At 38.9% G+C, this 23,271-nt stretch overlaps 1 protein-coding gene across 1 annotated transcript in view; it reads left to right on the forward strand.

Moving 5' to 3' along the window:
* Positions 1-23,271, forward strand: part of LOC145765992 (attractin-like) — a 49,194-nt gene that overhangs the window by 8,340 nt on the left and 17,583 nt on the right. Inside the window, exons 4-18 of the mRNA XM_082577645.1 lie at positions 880-991; positions 1,147-1,260; positions 2,574-2,690; positions 4,001-4,044; positions 4,259-4,415; positions 8,171-8,261; positions 8,415-8,664; positions 13,667-13,832; positions 15,123-15,274; positions 15,362-15,446; positions 15,976-16,040; positions 16,495-16,587; positions 17,677-17,813; positions 17,941-18,064; positions 21,388-21,573. Of these exons, the coding sequence (XP_082433771.1) occupies positions 880-991; positions 1,147-1,260; positions 2,574-2,690; positions 4,001-4,044; positions 4,259-4,415; positions 8,171-8,261; positions 8,415-8,664; positions 13,667-13,832; positions 15,123-15,274; positions 15,362-15,446; positions 15,976-16,040; positions 16,495-16,587; positions 17,677-17,813; positions 17,941-18,064; positions 21,388-21,573 (1,893 nt within the window). The remainder of the gene's footprint in view (positions 1-879; positions 992-1,146; positions 1,261-2,573; positions 2,691-4,000; positions 4,045-4,258; positions 4,416-8,170; positions 8,262-8,414; positions 8,665-13,666; positions 13,833-15,122; positions 15,275-15,361; positions 15,447-15,975; positions 16,041-16,494; positions 16,588-17,676; positions 17,814-17,940; positions 18,065-21,387; positions 21,574-23,271) is intronic.

The following is a 23,271-nucleotide window of genomic DNA, read 5'->3' on the forward strand; positions in this document are numbered from 1 at the left end:
CTAACTTTGCGAAAAAAAGCAACCTCGTAACGTTTTTATATCAAAAATAAATGAAAGTGTGGATGGAATAAGTCCACACGTCAGGCCATTAGCTGCCAAAAATAGCCTGTTCTGAATAGGGTTAAAGCCTTGCAACGTCTGAAAGCTTAAACAATAGAATAGTCTGACGTCGAGAAATGGTTGATTTCGAAAAAGCACAGTTTTTAATCTTTTCAGGCAAAAAAGAATTGAAAACAATACACTGGATTTTCAGGCGCCTCGCGACCTTCCGAAAAACGGCTCGCGACTCCCACAAGGGTCGCGAGCCCCAAGTTAAAATCCCTTGATGAAACGGATGAACAAGAAAGTTGCTAACAGTGTCCACAACATAAAATGTTCATAGAAGGAATTAGATTACGTTTTGCCTTATTCATTCCAATTACTATTAAATGTAGACCTACTGTATTTATGGTGCAATCGGTTTGGTTTGGTTTTTGAATCTTTACCCTCGGACTGACAAACCAACTGAGCTATCGGAGCGGATTATCGGCTATCGGATAAATTGAAATGCTTGAAAATATTTGCGAACAAAACTTGAACAATTGTCTACTTGTAACGAAAGAAAACATGAAATAGCAACAGCCAGTTACTATCAGGCTATATCTTGATTGTGCGTTGTTGTGGAGTCGCTGAATATGTTAAAACAACAAGCACGATTGGTTTATAGCAAAGGTACAAACTGACATTACGGAGACCAGGTGAGAAGGCTCAACGGGTCGGATTTTTCTCGGGAGCCGTATCTTGCACACGCCCAAGAAAAGGATTCTGTATCCTGCGTATAGTTGAGAATGTAATTGGGTTTGGTGCTTTATGCGACTTGCTTTTTTGACTATTTTGAAGCTCTCCACGTTACTGTTTTATTCAGACTCAGTGAACGAGAAGGAACGATATCTGATGGACCCAATGTGGCTCACTTCAGCGACTGCTTGGCAATAATAAAACCTTCAGTCAGGTGGGGCATTGCTTTGGAATAATCTGTCTAGGGAAGAGATCACAAGCAAACGTTTTGAAAATTTAATTGTAAAATCATAAATCTTCATAGCAACGACTGCTTAAAATAGTTTACTCCAATTAACATCAAGCATTTATTGTGACGTTTGCTGACAGCTTCAAGGGAACTCTTCACGTACAATTCAAGTATGTTGCACCCTCTTGCAAATGTGACTTCCTCACCGCTTACGAAGGAGATTCTGTTCACGGACCCTATCTTGCTACTTTCAAGTGAGTTGCTTCGCTGGCGGTAATAGATTCTTAAGGCTTCATTTTTTTGGTAACTTTCTGATTTACAGGTTGGTCTGTCCAATACTTGAACAAGATGTTTGTGTTTCACACTTGACTATAACAAGCTCTATTGCGCATTTTGTCATGCACCTCTGTAGCAGATCTTGAAAAAAACACATCACCAGAATTTCAACAAAGCAAAAATTCTAAGAAGGCGGACAGTATAAAAATGTCAACTTAAAGAGGAAATAACTTGGTTGCCTAAGGGTTGGAAGTTTTCCCCTTCAAAAAAATGACAATTTTATTTGGTTTGGTTGCTATTTCTTATTTTGTAGCCATATTTTTTTGTAAGACAAACACGTTCAAAAAATTGGAGTCACAAGCTTTGCTGCTAAACTAACGTTGAGTTTTAAACTTTTTTTCATGATATTTCAATTCTGCGTAATTTTAGTTTTGACCATCACAGCGAAAACCAACATATGCCAAATGTAACAAAGATCTAAAAAAAGGTAAAAGCGACAAAATACAATATTTAAAGCATGCTTATGACAGAAATAGAATTATAATCATAAACTTTGATTGGGAGGGTCTAGGAGGTACTTTTGGATCCAACCCGGATATGGCCCGGAACCTTTTCAAGGGGCTTGAACACATGAATAAACCTGGAGTAGGCTACTCTTTGTATGGCGTGGGATTTTCTTATAAATATCGATTTGGGCCCTAGATCTCATTGGTACCGGGCCCAAAATATCCTCTCAACGGCCCTAATGAAAAGTTTAATTTTGTCACAGAAGGATTTCAATCACTCGCTTTTAACGAATAGCACTGCACTGCAGCTTTTCAGTGTAATGTTTAAATAAGTCATCCGAGGTGTACCCGTCAAACCCAGGTGTCCCCGTATACAAGGCACATTTCTCATACCTGTATTGCACTGGAATAAGTTCATCTGTTTGTTATCTGTGTAGGATGGTGAGCAAGGCATTTATCGGAATATTGCAATGTTTTTATCATTTGTTTTAAAGGCATGTGAAATTTTTCTACTTTTTAAATTTACTTCACACATGCGCCCTATGCGGTAAATGAGATCAATGGAATGTGAGTCCGTGACGCAGTTGAAGAGAGTTTGCAAAAACCAAAAATATTCACACGTTTTGTTTTTGGTGCGTTTTAGGGAGACGTGACCAAGTGCCCTCTTCCTGAATTTGTTGCAGATGCACCTCACAAAAACACAAAATAAAAAAATAACTAACTTCAAGAAAACTTTGAATATATGCAACGACCATTATTATTGATCGCTATGTGCTTCCGTACAGTGGTGACGTATTACCTACAAGGATGCCGGAAGTGACGTCGATTGACGGTGTTATGACGTTGCAGTTTCATAATGACGGAAAAATTTTCTTCGATGAAGGTTATGAAATATCATACTGGTAAGCTGTTTTCTCACAATGGGACACTGGTTGCTTATGATGAAACACTGGTTGTTGACAATGATGCACTTTTTTTTGTTTTTTTCTTCTTTTTTCATTTTTCGAACGGAAGTTTTGCTTACTACCAAGGGTATAGTTTTTAACTTAGTAGGTTTAAAATCAAGTGAGAAATCTGTTAACAAGGCTTCCTAACTCTGCTCTTGTCTCGCATCAATGCTCTTATGTCATATCTCTGCTCCTGTGTAACATCCCTACTCTCGTCTCACATCTCTGCTCTTGTTTCACATCCCTTCTCCTATTTCACATCTCTGCTCCTGTTTTACATTCCTGCTCCATTCTCATATCACTGCCGTTTCACACCCTTGGTCTTGTGTCACATCTCTCTTCCAGTTGCACAACTGCTCCTGTCCCATATCTCTGCTCCTGATTCGCACCTCTGTTTTTGTTTCATATCTCTGCTCCTATTTCACATTTATGCTCTTGTCACAACACATCTCTGCTCTTGCCCTACATCTCTACTCTAGTTTGACATCTCTGCTCCTATCCCATATCCCTTCTCCTGTCTCACATTTCTGCTCATGTGTCACATTTCTGCTCCTATCCCATATCTCTGTTCATATACCACATCTCTGCTCCTGTCCTATCCCTACTCCTGTCTCAAATTTCTGCTTTTGTATCACATTTACTCTACTGTAAAAGATTTTTCAATACTTTTATGTTGAAGTAACATGCTAGCCGTGTTGGTAGTTTGTCATGGCAATTCTATACGTTCAACTTGTGATTTTTAAGTCAGTTTTTAAATGAATTGTTGATCTGTGATGTAACCCCATCAGGGTAGCGCTAGCCATAAGAAGTTTCACAACAAATTTTTATCGAAAGTTTGTTTGCCGTTTTTGCAATTTGTGCGAAAGGATCTATCTTGATGCCCCATCGATCAAGAATGACAGTAGATTGGGGATGGCTTAAAAACGTTGATGGCAATTAATCCATTCATTTTCTTAGGGTATGAAAAAAAACAGGGATGGAAAATGTTGGTTTATCAAGGATAGTTGATGGTGGATTTATTGTGCAGTATTTTTTTTTCCGTTTGTGATTTATATCATTTCTCAGTCGTTTCATTATAAACAAGTGACATGGTTGCAAGCTGTGGATTTATTCCTGTTGCATCAATTCCTGCAGTCGTGTGTTTGTCGTATTGAAGTAGCTCAGCTATTCGTTGCATTATTACATTTCGCAAATAGATTTCATAAATTTTGCTTGTGAATTAATAGCATATTCATTCTATGGTTTAAAACAAAAATGATTTTCAGGATTAAAGAAGATGAAGACACATCCCACAATAGGACAGAAGAAGGTTTGTTAAGTCATTAATTGTTATTAATTCAATTTTTGTGATACACAGCCAAAGCTAAAAGGCAACAGTTACTGTGGCTCTTCATTATCTGCCTTCCTCGTATTGAGGGTTGGAGGCAATGCGCTGTTGTTCCCGATCATGAGTTTGTTGTATCGTACCTTTCACATTATTATTGCTTATTTTGATACAAGTTCACACTTTGGTTGTATTGTAGTCGTGACGTCATGCAGTGGCCTGTGGTGCAGTTACAACTGGGAAAGCATGATGAGCCAGGGAAGAGCTTCTGCGGGGATAGCTTTGATTGAAGAAGATTTATTTGTTTTTGGAGGAAAGATGTTTGGAACTTCAAATCAACGCATTGAATTTCTGAAGTAAGTTTAAAACCCAAAGGCAATTATTGGCAAACAATGCGTAAGAGCTAACCCGGCTACTACCTGGGTGAGACAATTCTTGGTATAGAAAATCGCTGGCTGTTTGATTACTTCAACATGTGGATGTGATAAACGATCAATCAAATATGTTTATTTTAATAGCGGTCACTAATACACATGAAAAGTACACATAAATAAAAGGAAGCTTCAGTAGTACAAATATATGCGTGTCACAATTGTTTCTATCTCTTACACGTAAAGATACTTTGGAAATATTGATGACTTAGTTTAGTGGGATATCAAACGTTACACGGTCAATTAAGTTAAATGATCGCATAGTTTTACTTACGATGATAGATGAAATCCTTGAAGGACTAAACAAATAGTTCACCACTTCCAGTACCTTGAGTTCAAACAGAATAGCAAATGTCTCCGTCAGTTATCAAAATAATTAAACCCTACTACATGCATCAGCTACTTTACAATTGGCAATAACTTCCACTTTCACAACCTATTCAATATCGGCTATAACTCTACAATCGCCTTCAATGACTATATACTTTCGTTAAAACTTCTAATCTCCATAATACACAACTCTAATAATAATTACTCAAATCACGCGGCTATTATAACAGGTTGCTTGGACCAGAAGCTTAGATTCAGAGACTAGACTAATATTACATCACAAGAACTCATTCTTTTGGTCAACAAGTGAAAAAATGTTTCGAGAATTGCACGTAATGTAGAATCTTCTAGTAATAGGTTTTGCAATAGAAGATTGCGTAACTAAAGATTACTATAAGCCAGTAGTCGACGATGATTTACATTAGAATTACTCGGTGCCAAAAATATCAAATTACAATTATTTTCAAGCATGTAATTAATTCCAAAATTTTGGTTTGCTTTTACATTTTCGCTTGCAAACTGTAGGACTGCACTTGATGAACATTAGGCTGCTAAAAGCTTCTGGCCCCAGTAAATTTCTTCTTGCCACATAAAAGTTACTCACAATTGAAAAAAATATTTTTATCAGGGCTAATGTTGCTGTTGGTCCCAAATCATTCTTGGCATAAGTAGCAAGCATTTATAGGCAGCACGTCATAATCACCTCGCTCTGAATTAGATTGCCGAGCAATTGTAATGGAGAATGATGTCATTATGATGCAATGTCATTCTTTCTAGTAGTGCCTTTCAGGTCTCAATATCAATGTAATTGAAAGTGTTATTAAGCAAATATTTCAGCAAAATACAACTCCACAAATACTTTTCAATTATACAAAAAAGTATATTTAATTACATTCAACACAATTGATTTAACTCTGGTGGTAGCCCTGCAGCTGTACAAGCTGGTGTGATAATATTTGCGCGACGCAATGACAGAGCGTGACTATGACATGACAAAGTAAACTTTAAAAGCAAACAGCGAAGTTTGAAGAGTGACTTATGTAATAATGATAAGTTTATTTACTTTGAAGTTATGACTGTATATGCAATGTGTTAAAAGGGGCATAACTAGAGGCCTAATTTTTTTGCAATTGTTAAAAAACTGCATATTTTTTGATGAAAATGAAAAACATTTGAAAAAATACAATTAATATTAAAAAAAAGAAAAAACAAGTTTTTATAATCAACTTACATGAAATTTAAAACAAAGCGATTTGTTAATGCATTGTTGCATCATTATAAACTTCTACCACTTTGCCAAACTTTAAATTTAATTCGAAGTGCAGTAGGCAACACTAGCTTTCCAAGAAAATATACTCACATTATAAGGAACAACAGCAAAAAGAAAATGTTTACAGTGAGGAATTGACCACAACGTTAAGAAATAAATGAGGAAATGGGTTCGACTGATTAATTGCTTGTAAAACACTAGGCAGCATTTCCATCATCTACTTTACAAACAGTCCTTGCTTTTTTTTTTTTTTCAAAGGCACGACAAGTCATGTGAAAGTCGTTCTGGGGTATTTCGAGGTCCCTGGTGCCGAAAATGCATTTGTTTTTTTCGAATTAGCTTTATTTTTTGATATACAGTAAAATTATTTTTCGCAGTTTTAAGTCTCCATAGTTAACGTCGTGTCGTTAATTATATAGACATAACTGGAATTAAGATGCGAAGGCATTTTACATTATTACAGAATGCAAAGTTATGTTCTTCAGTAAAGTAATTGCTTAAAATTTGATCCTTGTTACGAAGGAACCTAATTTTGGCTTCGCCGTTAAGAATGCCATATTTATCGAGACGATGAGCCAAGATTTTAGCTACGGTACCATTTTTACTAGCTAAACCTTTACAGTAGGTGGTTGAGATGGTTTCGAGAGAACGACTTGACCTTGCTCCAAAACAATACTGCAGTTATTGAGGTTACTTCCGGTCATGCCTGTCTTACCTATTGTTTCAAGGGTATCACCACTTAAAAGAAAACGGGCCAAAGAAAAACAGAAATGAGAATGCCCACGCAATGGCGGCCTTGAAAACCCCATGTGTAAGCATGATGTTCAATCTTCCTCTTGTGATGATTCCATTGGAGCATGTTCACCATGCAGAAGTATCCAAGTTGTCATGGTGATTCCGTAGCTCACTTTACGACATGACACTTCGAACTTCTTAGCCTTTACTTTATCGAGCCCAGAAATGTTTTTGAGTGCAATGCTTGCATACTTTATGAAAAACCCAGAACTTGTCTTAATCCCCACCTTCATGTCAAAGTAATAAGATTGGTGACCTCTTTTAACGAAACCACTCAAACTGAAACGCTTTTCCGTTGCCATGTACTTGTCACAGTTGCAATAAAATATATCTGGATCGTTGGGACAGCATCCTAACCCTAACCCATATTTTATTACCCTATATCATATGCCATAGACCAGAAGAAAAAACTTCCTTGCAACAAACAGCACGCATTAGCAAAGACCTAAAATTACATTTCATTTCTAAAAGCATCAACTTCAGTAGGTCAACCTTTTCAATACAAAGCTACATTCATAAACACGTGATTTTTAGGCTATTTTTCTTGTGATATATTGTTTTACAACCAGTTTCATTGAACATTCATGCTTCCATTTCAAAAATCACAATTTATTTCGACTTTTGCTTGTGTTTTGAACTTTCCTACAATAGCAACTAATAGAACTGAACAAACGCGGTTATGACGTCATAATGATAAACAGGGCTAAAATGAGTGATTTGTTAATTAAAAACTGTGGGTCACCATTTCAAAATACTTTCATTGTCAAATATCTCGAACACCATAGCTAATTTGAAAAAACTACTGTAAGTGCATTTTCGGAATCAGGATCCTTGAAATATTTTGACTCTCACCTTCTGTGCCAAAATTGCTTTGTTGGCCTGTAAAATTAGTTAATTAAAAACGACACTTTTAAGCTTCTTTTATTTTAACATTGTAAAAGATGTAAAATGTTTGCAAATGGTATGAAAGCAAATAAATTTAAAAAGCGACCAAGAAATGTTCATTATCAATCATGAAATTGTAACACACTAGGCCTGATGCTACAGGGAGCAATAGCCTAGATAGTAAACCAATAAATCTTACTTTTGCATTTAGCCATTTATTTAAAATGGGCATTGGTTGGCTATTAGCCTACGTCATTGACAATCATCCTAGTGCAGTTATAGAATGCCAGCAGTGTATTGTAGCGAGTTTGCACAACTGCTGACGTAGATGGGTGTGAATGTGATGATTTAATATTCGAGAAACAAAAGTTGCCAACTTTATTTTGAAATCTTTCAACAGACTCAACACATCATCAAAGGAATGGGAAAGTTTAGCTGACGTCGGCGAGTCACCGTTGATGAGGCATAGTCACACTATGGTGGCATGGAAGGTGCGGGATATAACTAATCAATAGTTTCTTTTGTTGATTGGAATTTATTTATGTTGTGATATGTAGCTGTTGTTTATTTATTGTTTACACGCAGCACTTTGTTGTAGCAGCACTACTAAAATAGTTGATACAGAACTGTGCATTGATTGGTAGAACGTCTTGTTGCTTCATGGAGGAGCATTTGCCAACAACACCATTACGAATGAACTCTGGGAATTCAACGTCAAACGATCACAATGGAGACTGTTGCTAGATAATTCAACTTCTGGCGACAAGGCACCTCCTCTGATTGGTCACTCATCTCACGTGACAAGCTATCGAAATGGAACTGAGGTCATGCTTTTATTCTTCGGCTTCCATCCATCCTGGTTGATAAGCTCCCAAGTGTTTCAATTTGACCTTGGTAAGTCAGCAGATTAAGTTAATCAGTGATGTTGACCTGAATTGAACAAACCATTCTGCACTGAATAAGCAGTTCACAATCACAACAGTCAAAACCAATGAACTCATCACAGCAAGCATGTCAAATGGCAGAGGTCTTGGAAGACCATGACCGTCAACGTCTGTATCAGGTTAGACATGCAAGATAATAATAATCATTATCACAGGTGCTACAGGCTTAGTCGTGGAATTCACTTGAGATAAATACGATTCAACTTTTATCACCGCAAAACATTTTTGCAAATTTTAAAACATGGCAAGACTTTTTGTAACATATCATTCACATTAGAACCATCATTTCTATAATTTATCTGCAACAACTGAAACATGGCTTCACCAAAGCTCGAACAGTGATACGTCATTGCTTAGCGTAGTAAGCCCAAGATAATCATTTTGACTACTTGAGGCTATTGAGGTTTGTACGTTGTTCTTGTAGGTGTTGTCTTGTTGCAACTTACAATCAATCTTTGAACTTAATTAGTTTTTGAATTCACAATATTTGATTTTTTTGTTGAACTTTAGTTTTTATGAAAATAATAAAGAGAAGGAGTGACGTTAATGTAATCATCATCAGTCGTCATCTCCGCCTGCGGCAGATTGCGCATCAACATGGCTTATTAGCTTCCAAGAGTGGCGATTTTGAGCCAACTCGCCCAGTGTCGTCAAATTGAGTCCGGTCCATGATTGAATGTTGTCTTGCCATCGTTTTGGTTGTCTGCCACGTTTTCTTTTTCCTTCTACTTTGCCTTCTGTGCAAACTTTGCTGATTCCGAATTGTGATCTTTTAGTGTGGCCCAACAGTTTTAAAACTTTTGATTTTATTATTGCTGCAATTGGATGTAGTTTTGTCATAGTTAGAAGATCTTCTATTTTCGTGTGATCAAGTAACCTTTAATGTAATAGCACATGACAATTATTTTAAAAGTGCGAAGTAGTTTTATCAAGTTAATTTTTCAGACGAAGGTTGATAAGCTTTAACAATGCTTGATAAACGCATTCATTGACATTGTAAGTGGTAAGCAGCACTGTAAGTAGCATCATAAAAATGCGAAACGAAGACTGTCAAAACCGAACCTCGACCCGGAACGCTCAGCACAAGACCCCACGAGAACCGCTCTTTTCAGAGTGCGGCAGTTCCACTGTCGACAAGTACCGTCATACCACCATCTTACAGCTGAACACTGAGAGGATCACATCCAGCAGATTGATGTGATTGAGCAGCTCGCTCATAAGAATCGAGTTCTTGCATCCTCCTCCAGGAGACCCACTGCACTTCTGTAGGAAAGCTAGTAATTCCACATTACTCACTAGCTGGGTCTACCCAAAGCAGGAAACATGGCCTTGCCACGCTTGCAAACTCCTAGGAAAATGAGGAAATAGAATGGATTCGCCTGAGCATTGAAATTACAACATCGTCAATGTATACAAGCTGCCATCCTCACACCGAACCCATAATCTATACCCTCATTCCCCTCACTCAGTATCTATGCTGGTGACTTTAACTGCCAGCACACCGACTGGAGTTACAAGTATATCAACAGCGACGGAGAATGCGAACAACAACCTCGCCCTCTTTTACAACCCAAAAGATCCAGCCAGCTTCTACTCCGGACGCTGGGGAACGGGCACAAACCCCGACCTGGCCTTTGCAAGCATGGACACAGACAGCTCTCTTTCTGACAGACGTGTGCTAGAGAAGTTCCCACGTTCCCAACAACGACCTTCGCTTATCACTGCCCCTAAGCTTGTCTCTCCCATCCCAAGTGCCCCAGTGAAGCGATGGAACTTTAGAAAGGCCAAGTGGAATCGCTACAGCCTCATAACCAATCAAAACGGGACGGAACTATCATCACCTTTTACTGTCAACGTGGATGAGCCTTATAAAGACTTCTGCCGTGCCATCCAATCCGCAGATAAACAAACTATCCCTCGCGGCTGCCGAAAGAACTACACGCCGTGCTGGGATTCAGAGTGCGAAACTTTATACCGCTCTTATGTTCGTGCCTCACCAGGTGCTGCCTCTATCTCAGCCGCAACAAGACTGCTCGATCGGCTGGACTCACGTTGGCTAGAGCGATTGAAAAAAATACGTCAACGCTATCGACTTTACACACTCTATCCGGATAGCATGGAGTACTGTCAACAACCTTACGGTTTTTGTCCAAATTTGTAAAGAGGGAAACGTCTGATTTTTGGAAAATTATAACACCAGACGAGGAAACCATTTCTGGTGAATTTACATCGGATGAGTTCACCGCTGCCCTACAATCAACTAAAACCCGTAAGGCCCCTGGTCCCAATATCTTCCCCGAACTTGTACTCCATGCTGGCACCGCCATGAAGTCTTGGCATCGCAAATTCTTGTCTTCCTGCTTATGCCAACTCGAATTCCCAAAAATTTGGAGACTGGCCATTGGCCAAAGTAGTCGCGATCCCTAAGCCTCATAAACCACAACAGGATCGACCTATATATCTTCTCTGCATCCCTTTTAAAATCTTCGAACGTCTTATGTACACTCGAGTCGAATGAATTATGGACTCACTCGTACCCAGGGAGCAAGCTGGTTTTCGACGTGGAAGATCTATTGTAGGCCAATTCACTCACATGAGTCTACATCTTCTTCTTCTTCGTTTGAACCTTCTTCGCCACTCCAGAATTCGAGGGGCTCTGCCTTTTGCCGCCCTTGGGCAGTGAAGGCGACGCGGTCTAGATGTTTGGGCAAGTGTCGAGCAACCAATGAATTGATTCGTCATCCAATTCGCGCAGACCACGCACACCATTTGGCTCATGGTAGATGGCGCAGTTACAGATGGTGTGGTCTACGGTTTGTTCCTCCATGCCACACTCACAGATCGCGGATGGAGCCATCCCCCATTTGTGCATGTTGAAGCGGAATAGTCCGACGCCAGTACGCAGGCGGTTGAGCCGCACCCAGGCCTTCCTTGGCGAACGCATTCCGGTTGGGTGATGGCTGGTGTCGGAGATGAAACTTTGGAGTCTTGAGGAGGTCTTCTTCCACTCCGAGCTCCACTGGTGGTCCGCCCAGGTAGCCGCACTGATGGATTGATTGAGTCCACATCGAAGATTGCTTTTGTCGTATCCAGGCTTACACCTGGTGGTTGACGATTTAGATCAAGTGGACGGGAAGGCAAGGAAGCCAATCTTTGTGTCCACCTTCAGGCATGCCTTTAAGTGTCCTGCCAAAGACACAGCCTCATGCTCTTGAGCGGTGTCGAACCGGTGCCCTTTCGATTGCCGTTCCAGGGCTCTCACCACTCGGCTATGCAGCCGACTGCTTTGAGGCAAAGAAAAAAGCTGGCGCTGTGTTTCTTGACCTCACAGCCGCATACGACTCCGTATGGCACCAAGGCCTCACATGAAAACTCCTCCTCCTGCTCCCGGACAGACACATGGTCCGCACATGGTCCGCATAATCATGGGGCTCGTTTACAACAGAAACTTTACCATCATCATCGGAAGTGGTAAACCAAGTAGGTTACGACGCCTTAAGAATGGCGTCCTTCAGGGATCTGTCCTGGCTCTCCTTCTATTGAACATCTATACACACGACTTGCCAAACACAGTATCCGCAAAATACGCCTTTGCCGATGGTTTAGCCATTCTACACCTGTCGAATCAATGGGAAACATTAGAAGGAACCCTAATCCAGGACATGTCGACACTTTCGGCATACCTCCAGAGATGGAGACTGAAGCTCAGCGAAACCAAAACAGTGACGATAACCTTCCACTTAAACAACTGGAAAGCGAAGTGAGCTCAAGATCAACACCGATGGAAAACCCTGCCCTTCTGCCCAAACCCTAAATATCTAGGGATAGTCCTGGCCAGGTCGCTCACTTACCATCAACAATTCAACATTTGGAGTCACTATACGCAAACAGATCTCAACACGCACAGCTTTGCTAAGGCGTCTGACCGGCTCAGGCAGGGGAGCGGGAGTTGATACCCTGCGCAGTGCGCATTGCCACCATTGCAATAGTTCACTCTCCAGCAGAATACTGTGCACTTGTCTGGAGCCGCAGTGCCCACTGCCATCAAATTAAAACTGCCATAAACAACGCCTTGCGTATTGTGACATGCGACCTACACCTCGGACAATCTCTCTGTTCTTGCAGGCATCCAACCAGCTGAGCTTCGTCGCAAAACAGCCACTCTGTCTCTTTCTCGCCGTGCTACAAATCCCAACCATTTGCTCCACTCAAGTCTGTACGAGTCTGTGAGTGAGCAACCCCGGCGACTGAAATCGAGAGACCCATTTGTGCAGTACATGCCGCACAACTTCTGATGAAAACCTCTGAAGACAAATCCATCAGTGCGGCTACCTAGGCGGACTACCAATGGAGCTCAGAGTGGCAGAAGATTTCCTCAAGACTCCCAAAGTTTCATCAACATCGACCCCCATTCAAACGGAATGCATTTGCCAAGGAAAGCCTGGGTGCGCCTCAACCACCTGCGTACTGGCATCGGACTATTCCGCTTCAACATGCACAAATGGAAGATGGCTCCATCCGCGATCTGTGAGTGTGGCAAGGAGGAATAAACCGCAAAACACGCCATCTGTAACTGCGCCATCTACCATGCGCCAAATGGTATCCTTGGTCTGCGTGAACTGGATGACGAATCAATTCAATGGCTGCTCGACACTTGCCCAAACATCTAGACCACATCGCCTTCACTGCCCAAGGGCGGTAAAAGGCAAAGCTCTCGACTCCTGAAGTGATTGGAGGCATTTAATGGATTGGCATCTAATGGATGGAGAAGGTTCAAACGAAGAAGAAGAAGAAGAAGCGCATTTATAAATGTGCAAAATGATGATAAAGTTAAATAAAACCTTGAAATAAATTTGAGGTTCTTTTTTGCGTGTATTGATTTGAATTAATCTTCCTTCTGCTCACACTTTAATAGTCGAAACAATTGGTTTACTTGTTTCTTACTAAACCAGCAAATAGACAATGGAAGCCTTTATCTACGAATGGCGCGTTGCCAATAGGTACATACGGCCATGCCTCTGCATTAGACCCAGACATCAACGCGGTGTTCATCCACGGAGGATTCAACTTCAACATTTACAACCATCTCTACAAGTATGACGTGGAAAAGATGTCGTGGTAAGTCCAATCAGCGGTGTTACTATGAATAGCCCGCTCCGATAGCTCAGTTGGTTAGCGCGTGACTTCTGGAACGAAGAAACTTCAAGATCAAGCGGCGCTGGTTCGACTCTCGGGGTGTGCGCTTGAGCAACGCACTTTAAGGACTGCTCTCCATTCACCGGCATGTAATGAATGGAATAATTTCCCGGCAACAAGACTTCAACAAAACTTGAAAACTTCACTCTGTCAAACTCGATGACCGGGTCACTGATTCAAAGCCTCTACAAGTATGCGAAACTGCCAGGATTAAGCTCTGCAAGAAGTTTTCCCAGTTCGAGGATAAAGATTCAATCAATCAATAAATAATAGGCTACAAATCAACTGCAATCAGTAGAGGGGGACGCACTTAATCACCTACCTCTCTCAAAAGGGAGAAAAATATCTTTGGCTTTGATGCTGGTAGATCTGAGATCGATTCCAGTTCGGGTCATACCGAAGACTTTAAAAGCGGTACCGATTGTGTTCTTTCTTGCATAAAACTGTGGGGAAAAGTCGGATAATAAAGTGATGAAATTCTAAATCTGATACAAAATTAAAAATAAGACCTTAGCTGTTGTAAACATACAATAAATAAAACTATAACATTAGTGGTTTGCCATTGAACTCATAGCTATAGTGTTAAGAAATATTTTCAATTCCTTTGCGATTGTGGGTTTCTGTAAGCTATTTTGCCGTACCTACGAGCGTCGCAAACCTTGTGACTTTAACTTCTGCAGAAATTTAGTCATTGATTGGATAAATTTAGTCAAATGTAAAATGTAGGCCTAAGAACTTTTAGCGAAAAGAAAGGACATTGGGGCTCAAAGCACACAAACAGAAAGAAGAAAAAACAAGATAAACATTTCAAAAATTTTTTGGGTGGCAAGTTCCCCAATCTTCACATCTCCTGTCCCCACATCTCGTTTCCCCACATCTCCTGTCCCACATCTTCTGTCCTCATATCTCTTGACCCCACATCTCCTGTCTCCACACTTCCTGTCCTCACAACCTCCTGTCTCCACATCTTCTGTCTCCACATCTTCTGTCTCCACACCTCCTATCCCCGCAACCTCCTGTCCCCATACCTCCTGTCTCCACATCTCCGGTTAGCCTTTTTATTACTTTGATTCACAACATTTTCATTGTTCACTTCGCTTGGAAATTTTGAGTCTCTGAAATTCTGATGCCTCCCAAAATGCTACATCCGTTACTGCCTGCAAACCTAGCAACCAAAGAATTTAAACTTCTTCACACGATGACTTGTTTTAGGTTAGTACTTCCCTCATCCCCACATTCCACCTACCTCCACACAATGTCTATCATTGCTGGTTCTTTGTATTTATTTGGTGGAAAAGGAGAAGTACCCAGCCTGGACAGATGCGACCTGTGCCCCGAAGTGCCAACTACCGCTTTTGACATAGGTAAATTAAAGATTATTGACCAGGTTGATCCAGACAATGATGGTAACTCAGATGGTATTAGGAGGTTACTTGCTTTGAATTATTTAGATTGCATGGAATGGAAAATCGTCCCAGAAGATTTGTTGATAGCAAGCCCTCGATACGGACACTCAGCGGAGTTGTTAAGCAACAGGTAGAGTATTGCATCTCGTTACCACTTTTGTATTATTGCAATCAACCATTATTTGTTGATGATTCTTATAGCTGCACATATCAATGAGGCAACATACTCACTTGTGTTATCGACTTTTTACATTTGCGGAGGCATCTTTGCAAATATTCAATTATAAAGCAAGCAAATTTTTTCATTAGCAAATTTTTCTAGCTTTACTTTTATTGTGCAGTTGGATCGCAAATTTGAATTTTCCATTTCCACTATGATCTATTTTGATATCATCTTGCATCGCATCTGTGATCGCAGTTCAGTATATCTTACCGCAATGAGCACAAAATAAAACATGATTAGAATTATTATTCTTTCTTGTTCTTACCTTGCCGGTCATCCCACTCACGTAATCTTCTTTTTCGAGACTAAGCTTACCCTTTGACCTTCCTGAATCTGTATCCTCGCCGCTGCGTTTCTGATCTTGGCCGGGTTACAGCAAACCAACAAAGACATGAACTTCCAGAGTATCATGTCCGCATTTGATATTTACTTGTAGAACAATGCTGATCTACGGAGGATATGACGGAACAATGAAAAATGATGCCATCACATTTATTGCAGGTTAGAGATAAGATTCGGTTATAGCAAGTGAAGTAAATATACAAACTAGCAATTTTTCAAATGAAAGTCTAACAATTTCGATAGATTTTAGTTCAGATTTTGATTGCAGTGACTTGAAATTTGAAATAATTTGCTTTGTTTTTCATTCAATGCTTTGCTTTTTAGTTGTGATTACAATTGAGTTATCGTTATTTTCGCAATACAGTGGACATGTGGACAATACAGTATGACATGTTTGTCAATGAGAAATGAAATGAGAACAGATACGTGTTGGATAAAATAATATATATCAGTTTCCTATGTTAATTAATCTGGACTAGTCAGCGACTAAATGCCGATAAAAACGAAATACAATTGTTCGCACTATTTAAAGAAAGCGAATTATTTTGGTACGAAGAGTTTAAGAACAAACCCTTTCATGACGTCAAGAAGACGTGAAACGTTGCTTTTGTAGACAACGTTTCTTGTGTCGTCACAAATCAAAGTGAAATCAGTGACAAGTCTTGCCAAACAGACGGAACGCGATCCAACCACTCATGCGTTACAGGTAAAGCATTGATATGTAGGTGGGTTAATACACTACTAATTATATGAATGATCATATGACATGATATACATGACATGATGTATATGACATGATGCACATGGCACGATGTACATAACATGACGTACATGACATGATGTACATGACCTGATGTACATGACATGATGTACATGACATGATGTACATGACATGATGTACATGACATGATGTACATGACATGATGTACATGACATGATGTACATGACATGATGTACATGACATGATGTACATGACATGATGTACATGACATGATGTACATGACATGATGTACATGACATGATGTACATGTCACGATGTACATGACATGATGTATATGACATGATGTACATGACATGATGTACATGACATGATGTATATGACATGATGTACATGATATGATGTATATGACATGATGTATATGACATGATGTATATGACATGATGTACATGACATTATGTACATGACACGGTGCACATGACACGATGTACATGACATGATGTATAGGACATGATGTATATGACATGTTGTATATGACATTATGTATATGACATGTTGTATATATACAGGGACCTCAGAATACCAGTAATACCAGATATACCAGATATACCAGTAATACCAGAATACCAGTACTTCAGAAATCCCTGTATATATGTGACATGATGTATAAAATCAAATATAGTTATTACTCTCTAAACCTTTGACAGCCTGTTTCACCTAAAAAGAGGATCATCAGAAGGTCCTTATTCAAATAGATGATGAAACAGGCTGTCAAAACCGCCCAAACCGCCCAGGCTACTTCCACAACGACTCAGAAGTTAAGAGTTTTTCACAACACAAAAAACTTAACTTTCTTTAAATCCTTTATATTAAAATAACTCGAAACCTTTCCCCGAGAGAGAGTTGTTCAATCATAATGAAATATTCGCAAGACAAAAACAACTTCATTGAAACCAAGATTTAGTTTTAAATCTTGCATTCAATGTACAGTAGATAGTTTTCGTAATGCTCAAACCTATTGGGTGTAATGTCTTTTACATGTTACCTTTTAAAAATACTAAAAAGATGTTGTTACAGATGAGAACACAATGTGCCACGCGATCTGCGCTTCCTTTGGAAATTGTGACGATTGTAGATCGTCCGCTTGCTCTTGTTGCTACGATGACTTCACTTCCTTGTGCTTCTATAGCAACGCATCCTCATGCGATGACCAGGTGCAATGTTGTTATTGTGCATTCAAAATACAGAATTAGTGTTAACGAGCATTGAGACATGTCAACTGATACCCTCACTTGGGTAAAGAGAACATAAAGCTATAATACAACATAAAACTTGAAATAGGAAGCAAGTTGCGATGAAAATTCAAGAAAAGTTCGGTACTGCGCCCAAATGCAAACCTGCGATGCTTGCCAATGGTCTGGGTGCTGGTGGGATGAAGCAGAATCTTTTTGTGGAGTAGAAAAAGGTAAAATGAAGACATTTGTTGCAACGCAGTTTGTTTCTAGTTTGTATCAATCGTAGAAATTCAGACTTCAAGCGAGATCAACGAAGATAATCGTCTTGATTGACGCATTTTTCACAGATAGCCGATGACAATGTTATTAATCCTGCACAATTTAACATAAAAAGGCATTATGTGGCGATTGAGAAACCTAACTGAAAGAACTTAGCAGGACCTACGAAACGAAATGACTGGTGACACTTATGCAATCTAAATTAATAAGTGTAAAACTCAAAAGCGCTTCCAAATGAGTCATTTATTGAACCTATTCCATAGACATTAAATTTTTATATCTCATCTGGCGTCTATTAACTTTAAACAGCACATGTAGAATCTAGACGGGATCTATAAAATCAAACGGTCGTCGTGGTCCAAGCCGGACGCTACCTAACAATCTAAACAAAGCTGAAACTGGTTAGATGGTTTGGTTGGTTTTGAATCTTTATTCTAGGACAGACAAATAGGGTGGCTCGTTTTTGAATTTTTTTTTTTTTAATTCTTTCGGGGTAGTGGTGAAATGGTGCCAATGAGCGAGAAAAAACTCATGACAAAATTTGAGATTCGTAACAAATTGTCTTCAGCCTCCTCATGGGGCTCAAAAATCGAAAAATGGGGTCAAAAACGCAATTTTTTCCAAAAGTATTTTTAATTTGGGTAGATGCAATATTGTTAGATATATCTAATTAACCTAAGAAAAAAAATTAGAGTCATTTAAGCTATTCCTTCAGCTTCCTCACAGCTTCTGAAAATTTCCATTTTGCTGAAAATTTCGCATTTTTGTGTGTGGTTACCTAATACATAATTGCGTTAGACATTTTTCCAACTATAAAACGTCATTGCACTTCTCTTTATAGACCTACCCTGAGCTGTGGCGTCATTTTTTAATGAAATTGGATTAATTTGGTAGGAAAAAGTTACGTCTTTTATTTGAATTTACGTCATTGACGAAGTTTGTAGTTATGTAACCACAAACAAAAATGCGAAATTTTCAGAAGCTGTGTGAGGAAGCTGAAGGAATAGTTCAAATGACTTCAATTTTTTTTTAGGTTAATTAGATATATCTAAACAATATTGTATCTACCCAAACTAAAATATTTTTGAAAAAAATTGCGTTTTTGAATCCATTTTTCGATTTTTGAGCCCTATGAGGGGGCTGAATACAATTTGTTACGAATCTCAATTTTGTCATGAGTTTTTTCTCACTCATTGGCACCATTTCCCCACTACCCCGAGAGAATTAAAAAAAAAGTTCAAAAACGAGCCACCCTACCGACAAAGTCTTGATTGGTTATTCCTGGTAGTTTCGCATTCTTGTAGAGGCTCTTGACGCAAAGCCTGTTACTGATATTAGCAAAGTGAAGTTTTTCGATTGTTCAAGTTTTGTTGCCAGGGAATTATTCCAATCATTAGGTGCAGTAGCGCACCCAGAAAAAAATTTAGGGGGGGGGCTAATTCAGAAATGTCGGCCTACTGATTTGCGACAATAGTGACAGTGACAATAGGCCTATGCCCATCCCTTTGATTAATATTTAAAGGCACTCACGGCCCATAATCCATTGGTTGCCGATACCTGTACCAGGGATCCAGCGGAGCGTTCAAGCTCTTTTGGAAAAATATTGATTTAAATATTTTACTGCGAGGCAGAGCGAACCATCACTTATGATCGCACAGTCAAAACAGGGCCATTACTCATCAATAATAATTAACGTTAAAACTTCAAACAACTGTATCATCAATATTTAGCGTTGCAATGTTAATAAATTGAATATTTGTTAATTTTATATTTTTAGGCCTAAATTTTATAGGCCATGAATGAAAATTTGAATAAAAGAATGGCTATTGTAGAGCTCTTCAAATCGGGCAAGTTAAGGAGTGATATTTGCAAGAACTTCAAAATTAACAGAATGTTGGTCTGAAGAACTCTCAACAAGCACAAAGAAAACTGGAAATGTCAAAAATCGAGGAGAACGTGGCTTATGGAACCATGTTTACAGTTCTCAAGAAGGATTTGAAGATGAGCCCATTTAAACACATGAAGAAACAGTTGCTAACTGCCAATACCATTGTGAAACGTCTTTCCAGAGCCAGAATTCTGCTCTCACGCATTGAAGGAGGGGGCACGCTGCCAAACCTTGTGTTTTGCGATGAGAAGAAATTTGATGTCCAGCATCATTTTAACAGTCAGAATGATCGTCTATGGTCAAGAGATGGTGACTTGGAACCCCGGCAAGTCACTCGGAGACAAGTAGCGGCATCAGTGATGGTGTGAGCCACAGTCATCGAATCAGGAAAAAGTCTATCGATTTTTGTGAATCAAGGAGTGAAATTGAACCGAGAAAACAACCGAAATGATATTCTTGAGGGTTCATTGTTGCCTTGGGCAAAAAACACTTCAAAAATGTAATTGATCATTCCAACAAGATTCTGCCCCTTCACATGGAGCTAAGAGAGCGCAAAACTGGCTTTCAGCCAATGTGCCGTTCTTCATTTCCAAGGAAGAATGGCCTCCTTCATCCCCATACCTGAAACCCCTAGACTTTGGCATCTGGTCTTACCTGGAGAGCAACGTTTCGACTAAACACCACTAAAGTTTGGAAGCGGTGAAGGCTAGTCTGAAAAAAGAATGGACCAAAATACTTCAAAGAGTTATTCGTGACTCTTGCAAGTCTTTTTCGAAGCGTCTCCGACTTGTTATTGACGCAAATGGCGGACACACTGAGTAAAACTTGTTTATCCTAAATATTTATTTACTTGACAATGATTATATGTTTATTACTCAAAAATTGTCTAGCCTTTGTTAAATACAGTTGTAACGTTAATTTATTGATGAACCTGTATCTACGATGTCACAATTTTACTTATTCCTCCGGTACTTATTCATATCTAACCTGTAGGCAAAAGGTATAAATGGGGAACATATAAAAACTTCATTTTTGGTGGCGGGTTTGGGGGGGGCTTGAGCCCCCTTAGCCCCATGCTGGGTGCGCTATAGATTAGGTGCCTCTGAATGGAGAGCAGTCATGAAATGCGTTGCTCAAGCGCACACCCCGAGGGTCGAATGTGTTTTTAAGCTGGCGCTAACCCACTGAGTTAACGGGGCGGACAAAACTTATCGTACAAAGTCGAAAATGTAGCTAAACTCTACGTTGTGTTGATACAACTTGTAACAATTAAAGCAAACTTCAAACATTGTCCTGAAAGTTTTTCCAACCCTACCACGGTGCCTAGCTGTTCCTACTTCACTTAGGTTTTCAACTTCATCATTTACATTGGTCAAAATTGTTCAGGTAACATGTCTCCGGGTCATTGTCAGAAATCATGCTTAGATGCATCGGCATGCGTTGAATGTGCAGAGCAACCTGAATGTATTTGGTGCGAATCAACATCAAGTTGCTTTCCCATGGCAACCACAGCCGTGTATTTTCCCTATGGTGGATGCTCTTCCTACGTTAGCGCAGAAACCCAATGCAATTGTAAGTTGGCTATATAGATGGTGTGGGCATTATGACTGCACAACAAAAAGTAAACATTAGCTTACACTATGGTCTTAAAGCAGATACTTCGAAAGTTCATCCAACATAAGTTATTAAATGAGATATTTTTCATGATTGATATATTTCAATTGACAGTTGTAATGATTGGTGTATTTCAATTGACAGTTGTCATGAATGATGTTTTTCAATTGACAGTTGTCATGATTGATGTATTTCAATTGACAGTTGTCATGATTGATGTATTTCAATTGACAGTTGTCATGATTGATGTATTTCAATTGACAGTTGTCATGATTGATGTATTTCAATTGACAGTTGTCATGATTGGTGTATTTCAATTGACAGTTGTCGTGATTGATGTGTTTCAATTGACTGTTGTCATGATTGATGTATTTGAATTGACAGTTGTCATGATTGATGTAGTTCAATAGACAGTTGTCATGATTGATGTATTTGAATTGACAGTTGTCTTGATTGATGTATCTCAATTGACAGTTGTCATGATTGATGTATTTCAATTGACAGTTGTCATGATTGATGTATTTCAATTAACAGTTGTCATGATTGATATATTTCAATTGACAGTTGTCTTGATTGATGTATCTCAATTGACAGTTGTCATGATTGATGTATTTCAATTAACAGTTGTCATGATTGATATATTTCAATTGACAGTTGTCTTGATTGATGTATCTCAATTGACAGTTGTCATGATTGATGTATTTCAATTGACAGTTGTCATGATTGATGTAGTTCAATAGACAGTTGTCATGATTGATGTATTTCAATTGACAGTTGTCTTGATTGATGTATCTCAATTGACAGTTGTCATGATTGATGTATTTCAATTGACAGTTGTCATGATTGATGTATTTCAATTAACAGTTGTCATGATTGATGTATTTCAATTGACAGTTGTCTTGATTGATGTATCTCAATTGACAGTTGTCATGATTGATGTATTTCAATTGACAGTTGTCTTGATTGATGTATCTCAATTGACAGTTGTCATGATTGATGTATTTCAATTGACAGTTGTCTTGATTGATGTATCTCAATTGACAGTTGTCATGATTGATGTATTTCAATTGACAGTTGTCATGATTGATGTATTTCAATTAACAGTTGTCATGATTGATATATTTCAATTGACAGTTGTCTTGATTGATGTATCTCAATTGACAGTTGTCATGATTGATGTATTTCAATTAACAGTTGTCATGATTGATATATTTCAATTGACAGTTGTCTTGATTGATGTATCTCAATTGACAGTTGTCATGATTGATGTATTTCAATTAACAGTTGTCATGATTGATGTATTTCAATTGACAGTTGTCTTGATTGATGTATCTCAATTGACAGTTGTCATGATTGATGTAGTTCAATTGACAGTTGTCATGATTGATGTATTTCAGTTGACAGTTGTCATGATCGGTGTATTTGAATTGACAGTTGTCATGATTGATGTATTTGAATTGACAGTTGTCATGATTGATGTAGTTCAATAGACAGTTGTCATGATTGATGTATTTGAATTGACAGTTGTCTTGATTGATGTATCTCAATTGACAGTTGTCATGATTGATGTATTTCAATTGACAGTTGTCATGAGTGATGTATTTCAATTAACAGTTGTCATGATTGATGTATTTCAATTGACAGTTGTCTTGATTG

The sequence above is a fragment of the Aplidium turbinatum genome, chromosome 3 (assembly GCF_918807975.1).
Source record: "Aplidium turbinatum chromosome 3, kaAplTurb1.1, whole genome shotgun sequence".
NCBI lineage: Eukaryota > Metazoa > Chordata > Ascidiacea > Aplousobranchia > Polyclinidae > Aplidium > Aplidium turbinatum.